The sequence below is a fragment of the Aspergillus vadensis genome (assembly GCF_003184925.1).
Source record: "Aspergillus vadensis CBS 113365 unplaced genomic scaffold BO88scaffold_2, whole genome shotgun sequence".
NCBI classification, from domain to species: domain Eukaryota; kingdom Fungi; phylum Ascomycota; class Eurotiomycetes; order Eurotiales; family Aspergillaceae; genus Aspergillus; species Aspergillus vadensis.
In genome coordinates this window covers 1,309,261-1,333,355 of record NW_020292040.1, presented here as the reverse complement: position 1 = coordinate 1,333,355, position 24,095 = coordinate 1,309,261, and the positions used below count along the sequence as shown (strand labels likewise).

The following is a 24,095-nucleotide window of genomic DNA, read 5'->3' as shown; positions in this document are numbered from 1 at the left end:
TATGAGCTCACGATGATGTTGAGTGAAAGAAACACAGTTGATTGTCAAGCAGACGTGGTAGGAGGTTTTAGTTTCTCCTAATGCTATGTAACTGAAGCACATTAATTACTTTTGTCATCCCAAAAGAAAGCATAATGCCCCACTCCGGGACTTCTTATAGCTAGATCGAGCGGGCGAATATTTAATTGGATACTGAAGCCACATCGGCTATTGTATCGCAAGACGCTGAACGCAGGCCCGAGGCCACTGGGAACCTCCACGCAAAGGCTGTGTATGTGTCCATTATTTGTGAATTAGAAATGCCCAGTCGGAGTCTATATATAAATGACGGTAAGCCATGATTTATCATGATATGGTTCAGGTCATGGTGAAGCCAGAATATTCCGGCGGGGTATCAAAGCTAGCGATAGGCGATCCTTAAAGCCAAGCTAATAGAGAGGGTAACTATAAAGTACTAAGAACATTGCTTTATCTGTTTAACTACTATTGATCCTCGGTATTGGATACTTCTAGGTACTTTCTAGCCTGCGGCAGGCGGACATGATTCCCGCCACTAGGCACTAGCAGCTGATGCCCCGCTGTTTCCCCAACTCAGATAAAGGAGGGGTCAGTTGCCAGTTAGTCCAACACGTGCAGGAGCTTCAGGAGCAACAAAGCTCGCCGGATTTTGTTCCTTTCTTTACATTCTTCAACTTTCAACTTTTGATTCACTTCTTCAATCCCATCAATCTCCACGTTGTTATTCCCTGTCAACTTTTCATTAAAGCACTAATATACCGATTGAAAAATGCCTCGAACTGCTATCTTCGTTATCGACATTCAGAACCATATCGCCGTTGATCCTACCTCTCGCGTCCCCCAGGCGGATCGCGTCATCAAAGCCTCTGAAGAGATCTTACAGACGGCTCGGTCCACCAAAGACTCCAATGAAAAGAGCAACAGTCCACTTATTGTTTTCATTCAGCACGAAGAGTCCGCGAATGACGGAGCCCTTGTAAAGGGAACTGAGCCCTGGGGGCTCGTCTTTAACCCCCGCGCGGATGTAGAGGGCGAAATTTTGGTTGCAAAGAAGACAGGTACAGTACTCATTATGCTCGATGTCAATGGGCATAGCTTAACTCATCTTTGCATTCTACAGGGGACACATTCAAATCCAACCGCGACCTCGCGCAGAGGCTGCGCGACGCCAACGTCACCGAAATCGTCGCGTTTGGTCTGCAGAGCGATAAATGCGTTGAAGCAACGTGCACCGGAGCACTGGCAGCTGGCTTCCACGTAACTGTGTTGGCTGGCGCACATTCTACCTACGATGCTGATGGAAAGACCGCCCAAGAAATCGAGCGTGAAGTTGATCTTCGCCTTTCGACACGCGGCGCTCGCGTTGTCCGGTGGGAGAAGTGGGTGGAAAAGCAACAGGTTGCCTGATTCGCACTCTTGTTGTTTTCGGTTTAGTTTATTATTGTACATGTTATAATTGCCTGGAACTTTGCCTGAAATGCAGGCTTCGTCGAAATACACCATAATTGACATTATAATCACCGTGTTATTCCCTGAATATCGAGGCCAGAACAGAACACGTACGCCACAGGGGCAGCCAAGCTGAACAGGCCAAGTTGGAAGATCGGAGTATAGTTGCGCTTGGCGGGACTAGAATGAAGCATGTTGGAGGGGCAAGTAGGGTCTGGGCTCGGGATGCATGTCTGGGCGGGGAGACGCTATAGGCTCGCCCCACTTGTGCCCAGCTGATGTTCGATAGTCCAAAATAGTGTAGACCTGCGATCAGCCGATCCATCGGCAATCGGACATCGCAGTACCCGACATGAGGTGGTCATGTCACCTGACGGCTACGTACAAGGAAGATCAGGAAGATCAGGAATATCGGGCAATGCTCATATCCTGAGGCATCTCTTCCTCCATAGCTCATTTCTATCTCGAAACCACTACTCACTGAGTACGGAGCCTCCACTCTTTGGCTGTTATATAGCAGTATGAGATGTATTCTTTCAGGTCCCGGTATACGCTAATGCTAGAACTAGATACGGTATTCCCAAACATTATATGATTAGATATTAGTGAGTTACTTCAAAGACTGCTTGCTATCATTCTAGTGCATAAAACTGTAGCATACGTAAGAAGGTAGGCCTGAAATTGTACAGGCCTTCGGAACCTGGAACTAAGAAATCCATGAAGGTCAAACTGCTGCAAACAATTGTATAGATAATCCAAAGTGCTTGTTGACTTTGTCCGTAAACGCTTTGCAATCATCACAAGGAGCTTTATTGACCAATTTGGCTGCTTTTGATAATGTAGCCGGTAGCGGTGGTGCTTCAGCCATCCTGATCAGGTCTCGACGTCTCCATCGTCGCGTATCTAGGATCTCCAGTTTGCATTCTAGCTCCCGCAATAATCGCGCGCGAGGACTAGCGTTCACCCGGTTTAGTATCGCTTCAACAGCCCTGAGTTTTGCCTCCAGATCCTGATACTCATCGTCTTTTCTGACGAGTTCTTCCGTTTTACACATGAGCTCGTACTTTAAGTCCCGCTTGCTTTTCCGGAGACGAGTCACTTCCCGTCCTCTCTCGGTGGTTGAATAGAACCTTTCAAACTCATCCTGTGTCCTTTCATATTCCTCTCCTAGTTTCGGATCCGGCAGGAGATCCCGTGGAAGGAAAACGTGGCGATCAATGAAATATGCTATCAACTGCTTTTCGGCGTGGCAGGCAATATCCTCATCATGGTCATGGGAAGGAAAATGATGACCCACTATGTTGGCAATGTAAGAGACATCATCTGTCCACTGGCAATCACCAACACTGAGGGATTGCCCAGGAACTGGTGTCAATCGGCTTATAGCAGCAACAGACGGGAATTTTCCTCCTCTTTCTAGTCGCGCTGCTGTCTCCTCGAATTCAGATAATATCAACTTCCTGGTTGACTTGGGCTCTCCCATACTGGAAGACGTGAAACTATAGGACCGAGACAACGATAAAGTGGGTGGTTCTCCGAAAGTGGACTTTGAAATCCGTCTCTCTGCGCTAATAAGGCGAACAATTTCCTGGCGATCAAGGGCCGCTCTGGGAGTGTCCTCAAAATAGTCGTCAGTACGATCGTTTCTTTCCTCTCGAAATTCGTCATGCTCCTGAGCAAAATAAACTGCAAGTCGATTTTTGACGTCCCGGATATTGGTATCCGCACCGTGTTGTAGGAGTACTTTGACATTGTTCACCCGCCCAAAGAGCGCTGCCTCCATTAGAGCGCTCCTTCCACCGTTATCAACAGCATTCACATCTGCTCCGTGTTCGATGAGAAGCGACAGCATCTCTGGGATACTCTCAGCTGCTGCGCGGATGAGGGTTGTTTTACCGTTGAAGGGAAACCGCCCTCGAACAAACAACTGAACCTCACTAGATGTCTCCAAGTATTCTTGAACCGCTTTAGTGTGCCCAGCAATACAGTCGCAGATAGACTGGACAATCCGTTTCTTTTTAAATGGCTGGACGTCGCATCCTAGGTCAAGCGGGAAATCTCCTAAGTCGACGGTGACTAATTCTTTTGCATCTTCTGGGATATTCATAGTAATTTCTTCTTCGTCTGCTGCGGCGGTAGTAGCCTTAGCTAGATCAGCTGCCAGCTGATCAATATCGCCATCATCATCCTCATTATCACTATCATCCGCAACACAGATATTGACGTATCGACCGCGTTTCTTGTTGATTTCGTAGGCTACCTCACCTTTCTCATTCATGGGGAAGCAGCAGAAGTATGTCTCGCTTGTTTCGCAATGAGATTTTCTGAGATTGTTTGCCTGCCAATCCAACGAGTTGACCCGATGGCGATGAACTGCTTCGCAAAATGGACATCGTACGTGATAGCAGGCTGCGTTCCACCAGATCACATCAGCTTTTGGGAGGGTTCTCTCCATTGTGGGAGTAAGCTATTTTGTCGTTAACCGAGTCGACGAAGGTGTTTGGAGAGATAGCCTGATGGCTCGCACGAGTAGGGATTGATTGGAGGGACCAAAGAATTTGTTGAGTGAAGATAGATAAATACACCTGTCGCGAATGTCACGGAGACCTTTTATGTCAAGGATGCTCTAAAGGTATTTGAGCGGGGAAAGAGCGATTTCTCGTGACCAGAAGATTCAATACATCACCCCTGCGTGATTCTGTAAGATACTATATTACCATACGGTACATAAAACCAGACAAAGTAATCCTGGATAAAATTGAACTCTTCACTTGCCCACACATCGAAGTTGTGCCGAACTCTTGTCCCTTCCGATAGTCAGGTTGAGTCCTATTGATAGCGTAGGGGCTGTCTTCATCAATCGAAGGTCGATTCCAAACACATCGATGATGTAATAAAGATAAATGATGAGTTGAGTGCGGCTCTGTTGTGTCCACTTTGCTGACCTTGTGAGGCAACTCTTAGTCTCAGGTTCAATCAGAGTTCCTCGAGTGACCCTTAGGCAACCGCCCGTTCACAAGAAGACAACCCTTCGAAAATGATGTGTCATACTTCGGATTTCGTGTCTGGCATGAGCGGATGACTATCTCCACAATAAAAATTCCGATATATGAGATCCACGATACCCAACACACGACATCGGGTCCGGAGACAAATGCCGGGACTTGCCTAACAACTGGGAACGAGAAAGTCCAACAATAGGAGCTACTAATTGATGGAGGTTTCTCGATGACAATGATATAAGGAAGGAGAAGAGTACGCTTGGTTAGAAGAGGAATTAGTTCATCCTCATGCTCTCGCACGTTATCCAAGCATAGTTTAGTTTGTGGTGACTTGCTACGATCGCAAGGCAGCGAAGTTGTCGCAGCTCTTCATACCGGGGTCGACGATAGATGCTTGTGGGCGTCCCCTTGTAAAATTTTCAATGATTGGAATGAAGGCAAAGAAGCCACCGATAAGTGAGCAGAATCATCAGCTAATGATCAATTTTCCTCGGTGCGGACAATGACTTGCCGAGAGTGAGGCATTAGCATGCTCAGAGGTCAGCCAGGTACACGACTAAATGTATACCAGACGCTGCAACTGATAAGTCCCCAGGTGACAAAGAGGTATCTCCCACTTTCACCAAAGGCTGGTCTGGAAATCGCGACTTCGGGAGTGGGGTCTATACGAGACACTGAACTGATGGGAGATGAGACCCGTGGGGAACCAGCAGGCCATGCAGCCAATTGATGGTCTCAAACCTGGCATCGGTGATTGCAATTATCCCTCATCAAGATAGATACTGTGCCCAGACCAAGCACAGGATGTTGTTGAGGCCTTGGGAGCTCCTCTCCGGAAGACGTCTTATCCGGCCTGCGAATCACAACATCACAACAGTTGGCGGGGTCCAAGCCCAGCAACTTCCCCCGCCTTTTCCCCACAAACTCCCAATCTCCGCGTCTCCACAAAAACACGTTGGAAAAGCTGGGGATAGGTCATGCACGGTGGGTAGTCCGAACTACCTGATTGACCATCTAAGTGATTAGGCACTGCTGGAATTTCATGTGTGCAGCTAGAGAAAGCTACCTCTCCAAGTAATGTGAATTAGGACATCCCCCCAAACAATAAGGGTGCTATGACCTCAGTCCTTCATTTCGGCTGTGGGGAGCTTCACAAACATCACTACGCTCTCTTTAGTAGCTAGCTTGGAGCCAATGGTTGAGCTTCCGCCGAAAGCTTCGCATCACTCGAGAGCGGATGACGCGGGCGGGTGGCAGCATACGACATGATGGTTGGCCAGCGCGCATCTTATCTTGCCTAGAACAGAGCTCCCGAGAAAAGCTTGTTCGGCCGATTTTTGCTTCATGCGTATACACCGGAGAATTGCTTGAATAATGCTGGCCAGAACTGATGATAGTTCAGTCGATCATCGTCGCTGACGTGACGAAGTATCATATGTGCTACCCTTTGAAAGCCGTGCGTTGGGTGCCAAATCAACAAACACCAGTACCGAGATCGCTGGACGGACATTTTTTTGTAAGGAATAATGCGGTGGTCGCAACCGAACATAAACCGCAGGGGAAAGTTCCCTGCTCGGTCATGTACTCCCTTTGTGGACATGTACTCCGGCAATCCCCCGCAGCAATGTGGAAATGTGCGGGGATCGAGTCTGCCGGGCATCGGCACTCAAGAGGACCGGTCGACTCACATAACCACAAGCGGTATCATGGAAGATGATCCCCATAATTTCCCCACAAACTCAATTAATTCAACGGCACATCCGGATGCCCGATGACGAAGTTTGGTTTGCAACCCCCGTGGCAGGAAGACTGCTCGACTATTAGGTGTCGGGATCTGCGATATAAGTACGGGACGCATGTGTCTTTCTGTGGGTCATTCAGACAGACCCAGTCCTCATTTTTCTTTTCAATTCTCGCTGACAGATTCTGGCCACTGTTGACAGGATGCGCTCATCCGCTTGGGCTTCCATAGCCACCACCGCCCTTGCGGCATTGGCAAATGCTGCAACTCCTTCCACGTTGGCGGAGCTTTGCACTGATTCCATCGTGAAGGCAGCTCTACCACCCTCTGAATTCATCCAAGGCATAACAATTGACTCGGACTCTGTGACGACCGAAGTCGTAACGAACAGCAGTTTCTCCAGCGACTTTTACCCAAGCGCCACGATTGACTATTGCAACGTCACATTCGCCTACTCCCACGATGGCATTGACGGTGACCAAGTCCTTTTGGAAATCTGGCTCCCCGCACCCACAGATTTCAAAAACCGCTGGCTCTCCACTGGCGGAGGAGGTTATGCCATCAACTCCGGAGACCAATCGTTGCCAGGTGGTGTCATGTATGGGGCCGCGTCAGGTATGACAGATGGCGGTTTTGGGGGATTTTCAAACAATGCGGACACGGCTATGCTGTTGGCAAATGGCACACTCAACTACGAGACGCTTTACATGTTTGCATACAAAGCGCATCGGGAGCTTAGCTTGCTAGGAAAGGCCCTGACCCGCAATGTTTACGGGATGAGCGACAGCGATAAGCTGTATGCGTATTATCAAGGCTGCTCTGAAGGAGGCCGCGAAGGTTGGAGTCAAGTGCAGCGATTCGGCGATGAATGGGATGGAGCCATCATTGGCGCTCCAGCATTCCGCTGGTCCTTCCAACAGACTCAACATCTCTATTCCAACATCGTCGAGAAGACACTGGATTACTACCCACCCCCCTGTGAGCTGGACAAGATCGTCAACGAGACCATAGCTGCCTGTGATGCCATGGACGGAAAGGTAGATTGGGTGGTTGCACGGACCGATCTCTGCTTGCTCGACTTTGACATTAGCACAATCGAGGGTAAGCCCTACTCGTGCGCTGCATCCAGGGGCACCCCTGCACAGAATGGCACGGTCTCCGCCAAGGGTATTGAAGTCGCGAAAACCATCATCAATGGATTGCATGACTCCCAAGGTCGCCGTGTCTACTTTTCCTACCAGCCTACAGCCGCCTTCGATGATGCCGAGACGCAGTACAACTCCACAACAGGCCAATGGGGACTCGATATCGATCAGCTTGGAGGCGAATACATTGCTCTCTTGGTAGACAAGAATGGCACTACACTGGACAGCCTGGATGGAATTACCTATGACACGCTCAAGGACTGGATGATCTCCGGCTTGCAGGAATACTACAGCACCCTGCAGACAACATGGCCGGACCTCACGCCCTTCCACAATGCTGGAGGTAAAGTCATCCATTTCCATGGTGATGCCGACTTCAGTATTCCCACCGCCGCGTCCATCCGCTATTGGGAATCAGTACGTAGCATTATGTACCCCAATCAGGACTATAACTCCAGTGCCGAGGCGCTCAACGAGTGGTACCGTTTATACACCGTCCCAGGAGCGGGTCATTGTGCGACCAATGATGCTATGCCCAACGGCCCCTTCCCACAGACTAACATGGCTGTGATGATCGACTGGGTGGAGAACGGAGTAGTGCCTACAACGCTGAATGCGACCGTGCTCCAGGGAGAGAATGAAGGACAGAACCAGCAGCTCTGTGCTTGGCCACTGCGACCCTTGTGGACCAACAATGGCACCACCATGGAGTGCGTGTATAACCAGCGTTCAATTGACAGCTGGCATTATGACTTGGATGCGGTTCCCATGCCTGTGTACTAGGGGCTGTTTATTCGAAGGGAGCCAGCTTGATTTGTACATAAGATCGTTTGTCAATATAGCCGGACTGAGTGGAAGCTACTTTTCGTTCCAAATACATACCTGAAAACTTGATCCTTTCCTCTCTCGTTGTTTTATTTGTCAAAGTCCGGGGTATGTAAACAGTGTAGCCAACAACCTTTGGCTGGGACTCCAAGTACTTTCTCCCTGCGGGAAGTAACAGTTTCCACCTCGGGACGTATAAGTGTTGACTACTTACCATCCCCATTTTCATCCTCATATCCAAAAGCATCACAACCGGCTCATGCTAAAACACAAAGCCGGGGACTATACATAACATGCTGAAGAAAAGGAGATTCATATAAAGTCATTGGTAGTATGAAATATATGGAAACTGGAAATACGGGTCACCCCCCATCCAATAATGGTCCATCAACTTGAACCCCCCAGGTACTGCCCTTTGAAACATCCCACTCGGATCATACTTCCGACTAACCTCCTGAAGCCGTTGCTTATTTCGAGGCCCGTAAGATCCAATGGGATCTTGAAAGTCAGATGAATAGTTCATCAATTTGAAACGAGATCCCGTCCCACGCGAAACAGCCTCGTCCTCAATTTTCCCTAGCAACAACTTCATCGAATCCAATACCACTCCATCTTGCTCCTTATTATCCCAATACGCCAGCAACAATATCCCTATCAACGGCCCATCCGCCCGATGCAACCCCAAGACATTCCCTCCCAATTCCTTCGACTTCCTCATCAACGACACAGGATACGGCTGGAACGACATTGACAGCCGCAGTCCCTTCGTGAACCTCACCGGATCCACCACCTCAAAGAACTCGCGAAATATCTTCAACAGTGTGTTCTCATCTGCCTTCACTGTCGTGTTCATATACGCACACCTTGTCTGCCTCCGATCCCGCTTCTTCATATCTGGTTTCTGACTCCAACTCTCCATCTCCACACCAGGACCCGGACTCTGACGCTGCTGCACAGACGCCACAGCCTCTGGCACCGACACCATCCCCACCCTCCGCAACTCTTGCACCTCATACGACATTTCGATGAACGGTCGGAGGGCTTTTGGAACCGTCCTAGCACGAGTATAGTACAACTTATTCTCACACAAGTACCCCCATTCACGTTGATACACAATGGTCGCTCGCAGAAACATATCGCTCATATGCTGCGACGTTTGTAGGACCTTCATCAGCGCTTTAATCTGAAGTGGGAAACCGCAGCACTCATACCACAGGCTCCCTCCAAATAAAGAGCCCTGAGGAAATGTCCGCATATCGTACCGAGTGACGATTCCGAAGTTGTTGCCTCCGCCGCGCAGAGCCTCCCAGAGATCGGAATTGGTTCTCGGATTGGCATTCACAATTGTCCCGTTGGCAAGCACAACTTGGAAATTGACGACGTTGTCGCAGACGAAGCCTTCACGGGATGAGAAGAGTGATAATCCACCTGGTCGGAGTTAGTCGCTATCATCATTCATGAAGGGAAGAAAAGATAGGAGAAAAGAAAGACATACCACCTAATGCAACACCCCCAATCCCACTCTCCGTGGAAAGCGGTCCCGCAACCGCTAACCCATGGCTCGCTAGGAAATCATAGACATTTCCCCATCGCTCCCCGGCCTTGATTCTTACAATTCCTTCCCGAAGCTCAATCCCCTGGAGCAGTTTCAGATCGACTGTGATCCCATTATCGAGATTTGCACATGCATGTGTTGTCTGTTGACCTCCACTCCGGACAGCGAACCTGATTTCCTCTCGATCAGTGAAAGGCTTGACGATGCTCAGGAAGCGCGACACATCTGTGGTGTTTCGCGGACAGAAGATGCATCCTGGTTCAAATTCGCTTTCTGTAGCTGAGCTGTGGGAGTCGTTGAGGTTCTCGTAGGCAGATTGGCCGGGGGCGAGGACGAACTTTTCGGAGAATATATCCTTTAGGGCTGATTTCAAGAGAAACACTGTCATTTTTGCTGTCTTTGCTTGATTAGATTGGATGATGGGGTTGGTAGATTGGGAAGGGTGGATGCTAATGGTCTAATGCATCGGTTTGCTGCTGTGTAACATCCATTTCTGCCAGTTGAATGGGACGGTGGCTGGCTATATATTCCGCTACCAGTTTGAGGGGCGATCTTGCGCATGCTACGGATGGAAGAAGCCTTGACTTGTTGGGGTATCCCCTAATGTTGGTGAAACTTGACCCCATGAAATGAACTGAATAGTGATCAGATGGCCAAGTACAACTCAGAGCGTATATCTCGTGTTGTACGCAGCCCATGCTGTCGAGTATCTTTTGGGAACGGCCCGATTGCAAGACAAAGACGTGCCGTCAAGGCCTATATATTACCCAATCTACAAAACATAGCTATTGTCAGATGACTCATTTGATCTACAGTGAGCTGAATGTTTTGGGCTCTTTATATAATGTATCCCTTTTCATCTCTAATTCTAACGCTAATTCCCGCCCCTTGCTATGCCCTGCAGATTTAACGGATCCATCCGCCTCTCGCCATTTATTGTGCGCTTTGCTGCCAATTTGGGCTTAAACCTTGAAAAGGTATTACATCATTCGGCAATGTAGCAAGGAGTTAGAAGGAACATCAGCCACCATGTCTTTAGTTAGGGTAATAGTTCTCGAGCCAGTGATAAAGACAGCGGTTCGATTATTATCTTGGCGGGAATCCATGTAGTACTGCGGAACATATAAGCCCAACCCAACATGATACGGGGATTGTGAAAATTATCGTGACCAGATTCTAATATCAGTCACAATATTGATGTTGTAGGGTCCATATCTGTGTAGAATAGCCGATAGACTTGGAGTCGTCTACCCACGGTTACGTACTTGATCCAATCGTCCTTTGAAATAAATGTCAGGGGAGAAGGATGAATATATGAGCCATAGAATTCAGAAAGTCGAAGTCGATAAAATGTCTCGACTGGCATTCTATATTATTCAATTATTGAATGACCCCGAATTCCCCCCGCTCATAAAGTCATATGACTTATCAAGGAAAAAGGATAGGCCTGGTTAGTCGCTTTCTCGGGCCTTATCCCAGTACACACATTTGCTTGCGCATCACGCAACATCGGATAAGCAGTATTGACTGTCCGCTCTACAATAGTCCGAGCGAGGGCGACGGATAATAAATGGACGTTCCGGAAGTACTGTTGCAGGTTTAAACCTGCCAAAATAACCATGTAGTCATGATGAGGATCATATGCTTGTCCCGGTTCTCGTTAAAAGCATTGCCTTATTTAATGTCCTTCCTTATGGTCGAGCTCCGAGTAAAACATCATACAGTTGATATCTGCAGATCTAAGGGTCGCATACACATAAACTTTCTCAGCTGTAGTGAGCGGAAGGTAAAAGTTCTTGCCAAAGCTAGCAATTAACCGCGAGGTAGGGTTCCGCGAGCAATACGTTTCCCCAACGGCGTTATGTTGTCCAACCACCAATCAAAGAGATGAGGATTGCTGCAGGACAGAACTAGATATATTGTATGCCTGTTCGTTGCTAGAGGCTTTATCAGAGTTAGATAGTTGTTACCTGATGGAGTTGTTCTTCGAATGCGTGGGGAGGATAATATCTAGCGACAACTCCACCTGGAAAAAGCACCCGATCAATGAGGAAGAATGAGCATATGTGCCCAAGTTGAAAACCCCCCAGCGCTTCTGAGCCACAGGGTACTCTATCGCTTGTTAATAATATTCAATGTAAGCCTCCCTCTCAACTACATATCCTTCTTTGAAGGATATAATAACGCGTTATGGCGTTGTGCAAAGCGTGCCGCGGAGCCAAGTTTTGATACAGATTATTGATGTTTCAGTAATTGCTCAGAGTGGTTACATGATGCTAACATTGCCCAGGCGCATACCTCGGTAGGTAAATCTATGATCCGGTCGAGGATTGCCGGGCCCATGGTCCTGCAGACCATTAGACGCTTTGGCAGGTGTCGCAAGAGGGTTGCACTCTGAGTAGAATAAACAGTCTGTGGCAGGATCGAGTAACAGAAAGAGTCGGTTGGGAGGATAAGAGTCCGACGTTAACATCGAAAATGTATTCTCTTATACAGTAGTTCTTGAGGGTTTCCTCTATATTGGCTTGCTGTGTCAACAACTGTTTCTATGAGACCACAGAATGGTGAGGTGTGTAGTTGTTGTCTGGCTCGTTTATTTGTATCATCGAAGTTAACGATCAAGCCCGTTATATCTATATTAATCCTTCTTGTGACTGGAGCAGAAGTAGAGCAAGTTATCATCTTAAGGCTGGGTATATGTAGACATACAATACCATTGCCAGTCTGCGTTGGCAAAAAGACATCCTCCATTGGTCCAGTAGGTTGTCCTGTTTATATAGGGCTCTAGTCATCCCATGTAGGCTAAGAAGTCAATGTCAACATAAATACTATTATAGAAGAGAGCGCGCGCATAGGTAAGGAAGATGGGGCTGGAAGGCCGTTTATATAGTTCTTCGTCCTCCAGAAGGTGCTCTTCACTTGGGAGCAGAAATTCCCTTGTTACCTTGAATACTATCTCGTTCACCACTCCAAAGTCTCTGTGAACCCCGGGGGAAGGGAAATCACCCTATGCTCCTACGATGCGTTGACTGGTATGCAATGGTGAATCTTGAAATTGATGAATAGTTGATTTGAAACCAGCAGTTTATTGACATCTACAATAAAGCTCAGTGGATGTTAATAAGCCTCCTTTCCTCCCTGGGGCCATTACCTCTTCTATGTGGAAAATCTAGGTTTGAGCCTGAAACTGACATGAATTGCTGCCTGAGGCAACTATGAACTCCGCACGAAAGGGGTCAGTAAGCTGGGAAATCACTAGACACGCATTCTCTACGAAAGGCTGATTCGATGCTAGCTTGAGGGTTTTATTTGCTCAATGGCCGCTGATCACCGGCGTAGGGTCTGATGGTTCGAGTGTCATTGGTCCATTGAACGTCTTGCTGCATCGGCCTGTCGTGACAGGTTGCCTTACAGATGGGTTCGGGCCGGCGATAGTTACTCGCGAGGTTTACCCTACTTCCTTGCAAAACTGGGCTAAAGGTCTGTGGATTATGACATTTCCCCTCTCATCCGGATTGTCAAGACCAGTCCCTGCATATTGTAACATAATAAGCAACGATGGGAGGCCTGATTTAAGTAAGCATGAACCCTGCATAGGGGTGCTTCTGGTTGCAGATGGTAGCACTCAAGCACCACTTTCATTGGCTCTTTGGGTATTTGTCAATGCTACTACGCTTATAGGGCTGGGGTCGCTGACGGCAGGAACTAGACAGGCGCCTGACTTTGGTGCGTGAGGCTGCTGTGACTGCTGAATGGTACCAAGGTCATGGTCACAACTTGAGATTTCGAAAAATGATGTTTTTCGAACATGAGAACCTGAAGGGAATGGTTGTATACTGACCACTGAAGCCGTTTGCCCATTTAGTGTTGAACCAACAAACATGGGAACTTCTCTCCATTGTGTGTTTGAATACATTCAATGTCTTAGTAGGTTACACTGAAAAAAGAAATTATCCTCGTATGTCGGGTGGACCCTGCATGATGGTCTGATGGACTAACAATGTTCCCCTGTCCCAACGCATCTAATAGGCGGTTAGCTAGAGCGTCAGGCGTCCAACTAGGCGTGCTACAATGTATCGATTGACTCTTGTGTTTCCGTTACTTCATCAATATGGAAACATACCGCTTGATAAGCATTGAAGTCGAAGAGCTTTGGGGTATAAGAATGAAGACGAATCCACCTCCATCCTAAGTCTTCATCGCATTCTTCATCAAATAATATCTCGCTCTACCTGTGATTATAATTTTACAAGGCCCAATCCTCTTCAAACTCATACGTTATCGTCATCATGGTCAAGACCGCCCTTCTCCCTCTCGCTCTTCTTGCTGCCCTGGCTCCCTTTGCCGCCGCGAGGAACTGCAAGACTGGGCTGAACTACTGTGGTTGGAACCTCTTGAACATTGGTATGTAAAATTGCCTCCCCAATCCAGTCTTCGCATCCCTAATAATGTCCACTTGATAGGCAAGTACGGGGCCCAGGTCAATGGCGCCCTCGATGCTGCCCACCAGCCGACCGACGATGCCCATATTCGTGAATCCCTCTTCCACTGCAACGGTGGCGACAATGGCGATATCTCTTTCATCACATACTGCGGTGGTGGCTGCAAGGATGGCGGCAAGGACCGTAGCGACTACTGCTAGAGATTTGGCTCTGGATTGGTACCTGACTTCTGACTGGTGGTGCGATATGGATGCGGCCATTGTACTTTATCTTCATCTCTTTCATCGTATCCAACATACGGTATAGTGGAGTCTTAGTCTCTAGAAAGAAAATGCAACTTTTGGGGGTTGAGCTTGGTTGCTTCCTAGTATAGATAAAATATGCCATGCATGATAGGGAGGAATTCACAGATCCCTACACTTAGTACAAAGGAAAAAGAGTTCAATGGAATAGTCGATGTATTTTAGCTGTAACAATTACTGGATGTCCATCACGGGAAATGTTATGTCGAGATAAGCAATGTAAGTCAGTCAGCAACATGATACAGTGGATAGTGGATTGTATTCTTCGATTTTGAGCTCAATCACATTCTTTCGATGCCATCTTACAATAGGACTTTTCACAACCATCAAGAACCGATAACAGCCAAAGTTCGGCGTTGTCAACAAATAATATGCCGGGGCCTGAAGACTCTGCCCCACACCAACCATGCCCTACTTGGTCCCCGACTTCGAATCGTTAACTTTAGCCTCCGCCTTTGCGCTTCTCCCCGGCTCACCCGACGGAAATATCTCCCCATCTCACCAATTATTAGCCACAAAGACTCATCCGCACCCGCATTGACTCACGTCGGCAATCCTCCTGTGCTCCACTCTCCCAATGTAAGCAATTAACCCCGTAGTCGTATAAGTAGCCTCGTATCCCACCGAGCCAAGAATCCTACATACAAAACTTATCCAAAAAAAATAAAATCACCCCAAAAATGCCATTCACAATCCGCTATGCCACCGAGCAAGATGCTCCCCACCTTGCCAACATTAACGTCGTCAGCTTCAACCACCAGGCATCATGGTCCGCGTTGTTCCCAAACGTCGACGTGCCCGGAACTTTATCTCTCAAAACAGCCCGTTGTCTAGACAAGCTCAGATCGCCGCAAGTGCATGTTGTGGTAGCCGTTGATGATTATTCGGGAAAGGTTATTGGGTACTCTCGATGGGTATTTCCGATGGAGTACGAAACAAGCGTTGTAGAATTATCCTCCGAGGGCTTAGATGCACTAGCTGCTCATGACGATGGGAAAGCGTACCCAGAAGGTCTCAACATGGAGGCTTATCAAGCGTTCAAGGACCTTCTGGCTGATTTGCAGCGGGCACATTTTGAGGAGGGGGATATCAGTATGTTTAATACTCGTTTAGATTTCTCATTGCAGAACTTGAGGAATTGGCCGTATCCATGTACTGACTAGAGCAGTGTTGGAATTACTCGCTACTTTACCGGAAGCTCAAGGCAAGGGTGTTGGGACGGCATTGTTGAAGTGGGGTATTGATCGTGCTGATGCGAGAAATGCTCGAGTGTATTTGGAGGCTACAAAGGATGGGTATCCGCTTTATTGGAAGCATGGGTGGCGGGATCTGCAGGTGGCAGGGCTGGACTTTACGAAGTATGGGAGCGCAGGGTCGCAGGAATGGGTTGCTATGCGGAGGGATAGGAGGAGGCCTGTTGCTGGATGAGATTTTTTCGTTCAAGGTTGTTTTTTGTTCTGTTTAGACTATTGAAGATGGATGATACTCGAGGAATAGATCTCAGGCATTGGAGATACATTCATGGTTGATCAATGAATATATGGAACTACTATAAAAGATTATCTCAACTCAATACCTATCGTATACGTATGCTGGTGATAGGCTCTGGACTTCTCAATAGAAACACTCGTGCGGAGGACTGAGGAAGCCTATCAATTTGTAGTGTAGCAAAAGCAGGTGCGGTGCTTCTTTGGCTCAACATCTAAGACCTCCGAAATTCTGAAAAGCCTGCGGTAACTCGATATATGAGTATAAGAGAAGATGGGAGATAGGACAAGTATGAGTACAACGTCGACTTCGGCCCCAATAGACTCGAAAACTAGATATTTGTATGGTGCTATTTAGACTCATATGGCGGATTACAATTCTTTAGACCCGGCATGTCACAGCCGTTTACTAATATACTGCATGGCAAGTCTCTAGTTTGATTTCACTTCATCATCTCCAAGTTCTAGGGGGTGAATCTCATATTCACCATGGCAAAAAGCTTCAATTATGACATTAACCACCTGCCTTCCTCAACTCGAGCCATTCCCTGTCTTTTGATCTTTCTTTTTATAAATACCTCCTCTGCCTTTGTCTCCTATCTTCCTCTTTCGTAATTCTCTCATAATCTATCTTTCCCTGATTATAAGTATACTTGAGATATCTTATTCCTGGTTAGGTGTTCTTGCAATTCCGTCGTCTTCAGTGGTCGAAGGAGAGGCATAGCCTGTGTCTACTAGCAGACAATTTTCTATACGGTAATCCTTAATATCCCTTTATGTCATCCTGAGAATTCATTATCTCAAGCTGAAGCGCAAACCATGTCATCTTGCTGCAGCAATCTCTCGGTTTGGCAGTATATGCGACTCGGAATGAGAACATCAGAGGGATGTGGAATCTGCACTCAGGATGCCTAGGAAATCGTCTTGTTTTGGAAAGAAAACGAAAAGGCATGGAAATGTCCTGTTAATGGCTTGCCGTTCACCTCCAATGCACCAAGCACAGCATATTCTGAGGCCTTGACAGAGATTATTAGTTATACATATAATTTATACAGATATTAATGTATCGATTCCGGAAAACAGACTGTATTTTTTCGGCATATGCTTCATCAAGTATCTGGCGCTTATTTCTGTCTTCTATAAAAAAAGAGCAATTTATTAATGATGGTAAGTCTTCTAAGAGCGCACAGTTTGCATATACTGATGGGAGAACAGTCATTTTTGCTTTGTATGGCATGGCCGCAATTTGAACACATATGAATACTGCAGTGTCCTGCCCAACCGTTGTGCAGAGACCTGTCCAGAGGAAGGTGAACCGAAGTCTCTCTATCATGACATATCTTGAAGTGGCACACACTTTTCTGCACTTGTTATGTCTGGTGGACGAAAGATGAAGTAAACTTTTCCACGCCTATGCTATAAGGCGCTACCCTATATGTTTAGAGCTATGCTAACATATCACAGCTACGCCGGCTTATCCGACAAGCCATCTTGGGGCCTGTATGTCACTCAGTCAGCATATACTCTGCACATGCTAATAATGTACAGTGGAGAACCCCTCGAAAGCCAATACTGGCTTCGAAGAAAAGATCGCGGGCGAAAAGTAAGTTAGATCTACGCATCAGTTTAGCATATGTTAACAGATACAGCGCTCTGAAGCACTGGGTGTTGTACCGCGGTTGGCAACAGGCGAGATACTTACACGAACCAAAGTATATGTTTCACATATGCTGAGCTTATATTTGAGAGAGATATGTCTAACATATGCAGGAACAAGATTTCGCACAATTCGCCCATCTGGCGGTACGCTGACGCGTGTGAAATGTTGGCGTGAGTTATTATACCTCGCATATACCCTGCATTTACCAAGCTAAGAGGAAACAGGTCCATTGATAAGAGATTAAAAAAGAAGTTTGGAGAAAGTTTTCATCGTGTAAGTACATTCTCCACATATACAGTACATATGCTAACAATACTATAGCAAGATGCCGTGTCTGCCACTGTGACCCCTCAGGGAAGTCCCCCCATATATAATTCATGCATATACTGAACATATACAGAAACTGAGGACCACACGTCTGCAAACCTAAGAAAAAGAAACGTCTCGCACCTGCAAGCAATACCGGAGACATAGCGTACGCGTCGAACTGTGCTTTCTGGATAATACAAATTCCAGACGCTGAAATGGGAACTTCAATCTATTGAGACACGCGGTCTCAAAACATTTCCGGGATTATACCGGATATGGATTCCTTCTATAGCATCGATGATGGTGTTTAACAACCATTAGTGCAGGCAATAGTCGGAAAAGGTGGGTTTTGACCGAGTGCCTCATTACCATAGAACCACGGGGGATTCAGCATACGTATAGATTCGAAAACGCAATTTCGGGTTCCTAAGAAATATCTCTACGGACACAATCTGAAAGCTCGCATAGCTTCACGCACCATTGCCCTCCGTAGCCATTTCGCGTGAGGGCATAGTACAACAGAGATTGTTAGGGAGAGTCAGATAAGATTGAGAAACCTAATGCAGCATCACGCGGAGAACTACTCTAACTTCTACCACACAAACCTCCGCACCTCCAGATACTTGCCATTTCATACCCCTTGATAACTAACAACATGATGACCGAAGAAAACCGGGATATTGGGTAACGGGGGCCGCTAAACGCCATGCTAGAAAGATTACCTAGACAAAAGCATTACAAATATGGGGACATTGAAAGGCTTCTGATAGGGAATTCAAAAATGGGTTTCCATGTCCACACGAGGAACTTCATCAGACTAGGCACAGAGCGCACTAGTGTACTTAGCCGAAGCACAAGACGAGACGACGCATTTATGCCCAGTAGAAAAGGCAATTTCGATCCAAGCGGGCCGACCGATGTGTTCTACTTCTCAACCTGGCCATTCAATCACATTGATTCTTGCTTGCGTATCTGGCTTCACTGCCACTGCAGCTTGGACACGATGGTTGGAAGATCGGATGGTCTCATGCGCTGTCTGTGCGTCTGTGAATCAAATGATCTAGATGAAGGGTCAAGGGCGCTATACCAATACCACCAGCGCTTCATGAATAGCATACACTGCAGTATAGTACTAACTCGTGTGTCTCTTATAGTCGTCGCAAGTGCATTAGTTGTTCGAGATCTCTCCGTTGGGCCGGGAAGGCGGATATTGTACGGCCCGAGTGGACATCAATCATTAGAAAAGACACGATTTGCCCTGAAGCCATTTCTGCTAACGCAATCCAGGGTATTGCTGGCATAAGGATCATGATGGTATCGAGGCTCGTCCTTAACTCAGGTAACTGTGTCTTTAAAACACTACTTTGAGTTCAAATGATTAGATTGTCCACTGCATATCCTCCCCAGAATGACCCGATGTATATGACTCGTACCGCACTTAGTCAGAAATAGCAATTAACATAAAATAACCACAGCTACCTACACATAGTAGTATTTGGCTTGCTCTAAGGGTGTCTCTCTCATGTAACTCATGATGGTCATAGGGGTGTCACCTGACTGCCTTGTTTCTATGGCCGCCCCTCACCACCTCTTCTTCCTCTTCGTCATCTTTATCTTGTCCCTCACTCGTCCTATTCGCATCGAACTACAATGGTCTACAGATAATGTAAGGATCAAGAATCAATGTCATTTCATTATGCTCCATTGTCAAAACGGTCATGCTGGACGCATAATCTCACAAAATGCTGTTAAAAAGCTCCTCTGCGGTTCAGGTACAAGATTCTCTCCACATTTGACCACAGTCTTCTCAGTAACACCCGGACTCATGGATTCATGGTGTGTCGGCCACGTTGTACACCAACTTCTGTCCACTGACCCTGCCATCCTTCATATCCTGCAGACCCTCCAGTACTCCCTGAAGCCCCCGTGGCCCCAGCTTGACAGGGTGAGGCTTGACCTTTCCTTTTGCAAGGAAAGTAGCTGCCTTGCTCATGAATTGTCCCGCAAACTCTCGATCCTCCGGCTTGGCCGGAATGATGCTACCACCAAAATCAAAATCCTCGCCAAAAGCAGTGTATCCTATGGTGAAAAGACTGCGGACGTCATCACGGGGAACGTTCACCTTCAGCAAGGCAGAATAATCGCCGCCCTTGCTAGAGATCACTTCGCCACAGAATTTAGCGCTAGACTCAACAGCAACAGTGTCGAATACCAGCTTCAGATTGTCCTGTGCGTAATCCTTGATGGCTTGGACTGCATTCGCATCTTTATAGTCGAACACTGCATCTGCACCCAGGCTCTTTACAAGATCAAAGTTCTGGGCGGAACATGTCGTTAACACAGTGTACCCAGACAATTTGGCATACTGAATGGCCAGGGTACCGGTAGCCGTGGAGCCACCGTAGATGAGAATCAGCTCAGGCTGTGCTAGTGGGGCGTCTGGTGGTGCGAGCTTCAGACTCTGATACAAGCCCTGGCCCACCGTGATTGTCCCCAAGCCGAGGGTTGAAGCTTCTTCAAAGCTGAGCCGGTCGGGGATGGCGATCTGAAGATCAGCTTTCGGGATACAGTATTCGGCAAAGGCGCCACTCTCCGGGTTGTTGGAATTGCATCCTTGGACCCAACCGCAAACACGGTCGCCCTTGCGGAAGGCTTTCTTGACGCCCTTGCCGACCTCTTCGACGACACCGGAATAATCATTTCCAATGATTTGTCCTGGAGGTTTCCGGTCGGCGCTTTTCCAGTCGGTAGGGTTCAGAGCAACACTGGCTGTTTTAACAAGAAGGCAGTCGTCGGGCACAGTAGGGATAGGACGTTCCACTACGTCGCGACTACCGGGCGCAGTGATCACGAGGGCTTTCTGCATGATGAGTGATGAGATGAGATACGAAGTTATGGCGTGTTGCGAAGAAGCAGGTGAGATTTACAGACAAAGACATGCGGGGGTCAGAGAGGGGTTTAATAAATGTTACATGACTGCTGATTATAACGTCACAGCTCCTTTGCCAGACTAGTTATGTCCTTGTTATCTCCGCTCCTACACCGAATGGATGACAGCTAAGCATTGTATTATTAATCGGGGCCATTAATAATCCAGGATGCTATGGCCTTCTAAGGCTGGCTTGCTGCGATGTGATTCGACATCGGGACTCGCTAACCAGTGCCGGTCCCGAAATGGATCCGTTCAGTAGTTTAGCTTCTCTCCAGCCGATCCATGTTCTCCAACATTCAACTATCTACCTCTGTTCCATTCTTCTCCAACTCACTCCTATTGATGTCGGCCCGGCCCAATGACATTTCTCGCGTGGCCAACCTTGTCTCTGCCCAACCCAGCCCGACCGATTCCCCGTCCGCACCTCCGCCAGCGGGAATGACGCCGCCTCCCCGAGAGCGGGTCCCACGGGCCTGTGAACACTGCCGGGCCCGCAAGATCAAGTGCAATGGCCAGCAGCCGTGCAATGCCTGCGCGCGCCATCCAGAACGATGTCTCTACCGGACAGGAAGCATCCGCCAGAGAAAGAACCGTCGCACCAAGGAAGCCCCGCGACCACCAGCTACCTTACTCCCTCTTCCAACTACCGAGTCGCCCACTACTTCAAGTGACTGGTCCCACACCAGTCTAAGCGATGGCCCGGCGCAATATAAGCGACATCACGAGCTCCGCGCTGGCATTGGCGTACAGAACCCAGAGACAGGGGCATTCCAGTTCTATGGTAATTCTCATACCCTATATTTTACAGACTCTGTTAACCCACGAAGGACCCTCCTCCGGCTTCTGCTTCATTCATCGGGTCTACCAACGCATTAAGCAGGGCTCATCTAGTGAGCCGCTGCTTGCTCGTCGTAGTTGCTCCATTCCAGATGCCATCCACCGATTTGGTTTGGAGCGCTTCATGTTTGCCCGGCCAGGGGACTCGGATCCGCGGCGGACTCAATTTCCGTCTCAGATGTTCCTCCCAAGGGAGTTGGGTGACCAGTTCATTGAGGCCTATTTCCGCATCATGCACCCGCAAATACCCATATTGATCATGTCTGAGATTGTCGATGCTTGGAACCAAATGTGGGAAACTCCTGTTCGAGACCACAGCGTCAAAAATCAGGATATCCTATTTATGGTGCTGGCTATCGGCGCTCGGATTGCCAATCTGAGGGGGAAGCAATCTGAAAGCAGTGTCGAGGCCTGGGCCGATTACTTCTCCAGTCGAGTGTCTGAGGGGCCCATCTTTCTGCAGGAACCGAGCATCCGGGGTGTACACTTGATGCTGTTGAAGGTACGTCACCAACATCTGCCAATGAAGCTCGCTAATCCATTACAAGTCAATGTACGCTTTACAACTAATGCGACAAAATGATGCTTATCTCTACCTGGGTCATGCCACCCGCACATGTCTCGTACTAGGCCTGCACCGGGCCCAGGTCACTGATGGTCGCGATCCCAACGTGCATCGGCTGCGTTTGACCTTCTGGACGACATTCTTCTGCGAACGCATATCTTCGCTGTATATGGGTCGTCCGTCGAGCCTTTCTGATCGACAAATTGACACAGCATACCCCGAAGATCTGCCGCAGAATCTTTACGACAGTACCTGCGCGCCTATGCAAGAATGTGCGTTCATCCGAGCCATGGGCGAGATTTCCAAGCTGGCGGATCGCATCTCTATTGAGATATATTCGCCGGCCAGCATAAAAAACCCCACAGATCTGGACAAGCTCAACCAAATCAGCATTGAATGCGACCAAGCCCTCCAAGCTGTCACACCGACGCTACCCAGTTACCTGCACTTCTTCGATGACACGGTCCCAATTGGTGAGCCGTGGCAGGAGATTCAACGCGTGAGCCTTGGATTCTGCTACTACGTCGTCCGGATGCTCCTCTCCCGCCCGGCACTGGTGCTCACAACCTTCTTCACCTCGGTACAAGAAGCCCAATTTGCCACTGGCTGCACTGAGCTCCAAGCCTGTATCAATTCATCGACTTCTGCAGCCCGGAATTTGATTCACCTGGCTCATGATGTCTATTTCCGTCGCTTTCCAGAGATCCGCTATGATGGGGCTTTGGCCTCATTTCTTGTATCTGCAACGTTGACTCTTTTATATGATGTGCTTAACTTGGGAACAGATCCGGACCGAGCCAGGCAGACCTTCACGGTCGTTGAGAAGGCAATAAAGTGTCTGGATGAGATAGAACATACGGGGTATACGTCAGGCAAGGCGTTAAGCTTGGACCTGATGAGAGTGGCTAAGCAAGCCGTGCAAGCGTCCGATCCCGTGGTGGACACAAACCAGGTCCTGATGGATGCATTCCCGTGGTTAGAGTATGTTTTTACCCTTTGTTGTTGGACTGTGCTGACTGAGTAGTAACTGGGCATCTGCTCCGGTCGGGGAGAATCCCGATCTGTCAATGTATACGTTTCCCCCGGCGGACGTGGCGGTCATTGGCTCTCTGGCGGGGAATGAAGTCGGTTGGACCGAGACGGACGGCAACCATCTCTGGTTGGGCAATGGGTTCGAGCCGAATGCGATGCCGGGATGTCTTTTTTAATTTTCGGGCTTAAGAGGTGTGGTCTGCATATAATATTGATTGATAGACAAAAATGTTGTGATGGGTAGTGAATTATTGGCAAGATACCATAGAGGAAGATCAGCTATTCTAATTTAGTTTCCTTTTCCATAGTATAATAGGGAATTAGCGCCTGCTATCGTTATGACCTCTTGAGTATGAGTGGGTGAGCCGATCTCGAAAGACGGTGTAGAGATCAACCAGAACGCTATGACGCTTGCGACTGAACTACGCTATGCCCTCGAGAAACAAAACAGAAGCAAAGAAGCAGCGAACCATACATGCCACCCCTATTTCAAGCGCCTTGCCAAGATCCACCGACACGTATGCACCAGGCAACATCGCAGGCCAAAACAGCGGCTCTGTGCCATCGAAGGAGTAATAATCACCCCGGTCACTTGGGCCCCAGCGACTTGGTCTTGGGCCAGCATGGATAGTCCCCAGCCTTGCTGTACTCACCGCCAAAGCGGGGGACTGAGCCAACCGGTGGACGCCACAACACGAGGTGTCATCGGCGGAGATGTCTGATTGGCAGCGGAGAATATCAGCCCGCAGAGCCCTAACACATCCTGGCGGCAACGGGCCTCGGTAAATGTGTAT

At 48.2% G+C, this 24,095-nt stretch overlaps 9 protein-coding genes across 9 annotated transcripts; 6 read left to right on the top strand and 3 right to left on the bottom strand.

Annotated features, from left to right (window-relative positions):
* The first annotated feature begins 648 nt into the window (after positions 1-648).
* Positions 649-1,539, top strand: BO88DRAFT_432023 (Isochorismatase hydrolase). Its single transcript, XM_025709331.1, has 2 exons — positions 649-1,076; positions 1,139-1,539. Exons 1-2 carry the CDS (start codon positions 788-790, stop codon positions 1,423-1,425), a joined length of 576 nt encoding a protein of 191 aa, XP_025567425.1. The 5' UTR covers positions 649-787; the 3' UTR covers positions 1,426-1,539.
* Positions 1,540-2,191: 652 nt separating this feature from the next.
* Positions 2,192-3,922, bottom strand: BO88DRAFT_432022 (ankyrin repeat domain-containing protein; the record flags this gene model as incomplete). Its single annotated transcript, XM_025709330.1, has 1 exon — positions 2,192-3,922. One exon carries the CDS (start codon positions 3,920-3,922, stop codon positions 2,192-2,194), a length of 1,731 nt encoding a protein of 576 aa, XP_025567424.1.
* A 2,491-nt stretch (positions 3,923-6,413) lies between these two features.
* BO88DRAFT_432021 (putative tannase) lies at positions 6,414-8,138 on the top strand (the record flags this gene model as incomplete). The annotated part of the gene is made up of 1 exon (XM_025709329.1): positions 6,414-8,138. The coding sequence occupies one exon, from the start codon at positions 6,414-6,416 to the stop codon at positions 8,136-8,138; it is 1,725 nt and encodes a 574-aa protein (XP_025567423.1).
* Positions 8,139-8,502: 364 nt separating this feature from the next.
* Positions 8,503-10,123, bottom strand: BO88DRAFT_330272 (FAD-binding oxidoreductase; the record flags this gene model as incomplete). The annotated part of the gene is made up of 2 exons (XM_025702626.1): positions 8,503-9,608; positions 9,676-10,123. 2 exons carry the CDS (start codon positions 10,121-10,123, stop codon positions 8,503-8,505), a joined length of 1,554 nt encoding a protein of 517 aa, XP_025567422.1.
* Positions 10,124-14,024: 3,901 nt separating this feature from the next.
* Positions 14,025-14,377, top strand: BO88DRAFT_449497 (uncharacterized protein; the record flags this gene model as incomplete). Its single annotated transcript, XM_025710500.1, has 2 exons — positions 14,025-14,139; positions 14,199-14,377. 2 exons carry the CDS (start codon positions 14,025-14,027, stop codon positions 14,375-14,377), a joined length of 294 nt encoding a protein of 97 aa, XP_025567421.1.
* A 751-nt stretch (positions 14,378-15,128) lies between these two features.
* On the top strand, positions 15,129-16,003 carry BO88DRAFT_401228 (GNAT family N-acetyltransferase). The gene is made up of 2 exons (XM_025705787.1): positions 15,129-15,571; positions 15,648-16,003. The coding sequence occupies exons 1-2, from the start codon at positions 15,160-15,162 to the stop codon at positions 15,905-15,907; spliced, it is 672 nt and encodes a 223-aa protein (XP_025567420.1). The 5' UTR covers positions 15,129-15,159; the 3' UTR covers positions 15,908-16,003.
* Positions 16,004-17,127: 1,124 nt separating this feature from the next.
* BO88DRAFT_449495 (uncharacterized protein) lies at positions 17,128-17,800 on the top strand (the record flags this gene model as incomplete). The annotated part of the gene is made up of 6 exons (XM_025710499.1): positions 17,128-17,133; positions 17,182-17,194; positions 17,431-17,466; positions 17,515-17,569; positions 17,616-17,678; positions 17,737-17,800. The coding sequence occupies 6 exons, from the start codon at positions 17,128-17,130 to the stop codon at positions 17,798-17,800; spliced, it is 237 nt and encodes a 78-aa protein (XP_025567419.1).
* A 1,808-nt stretch (positions 17,801-19,608) lies between these two features.
* BO88DRAFT_401227 (zinc-binding alcohol dehydrogenase family protein) lies at positions 19,609-20,938 on the bottom strand. The gene has a single exon (XM_025705786.1). It carries the CDS (start codon positions 20,799-20,801, stop codon positions 19,767-19,769), a length of 1,035 nt encoding a protein of 344 aa, XP_025567418.1. The 5' UTR covers positions 20,802-20,938; the 3' UTR covers positions 19,609-19,766.
* A 271-nt stretch (positions 20,939-21,209) lies between these two features.
* BO88DRAFT_380229 (Zn(II)2Cys6 transcription factor) lies at positions 21,210-23,384 on the top strand (the record flags this gene model as incomplete). Its single annotated transcript, XM_025704520.1, has 3 exons — positions 21,210-21,648; positions 21,695-22,206; positions 22,253-23,384. The coding sequence occupies 3 exons, from the start codon at positions 21,210-21,212 to the stop codon at positions 23,291-23,293; spliced, it is 1,992 nt and encodes a 663-aa protein (XP_025567417.1). The 3' UTR covers positions 23,294-23,384.
* Between the last annotated feature and the right edge of the window lie 711 nt (positions 23,385-24,095).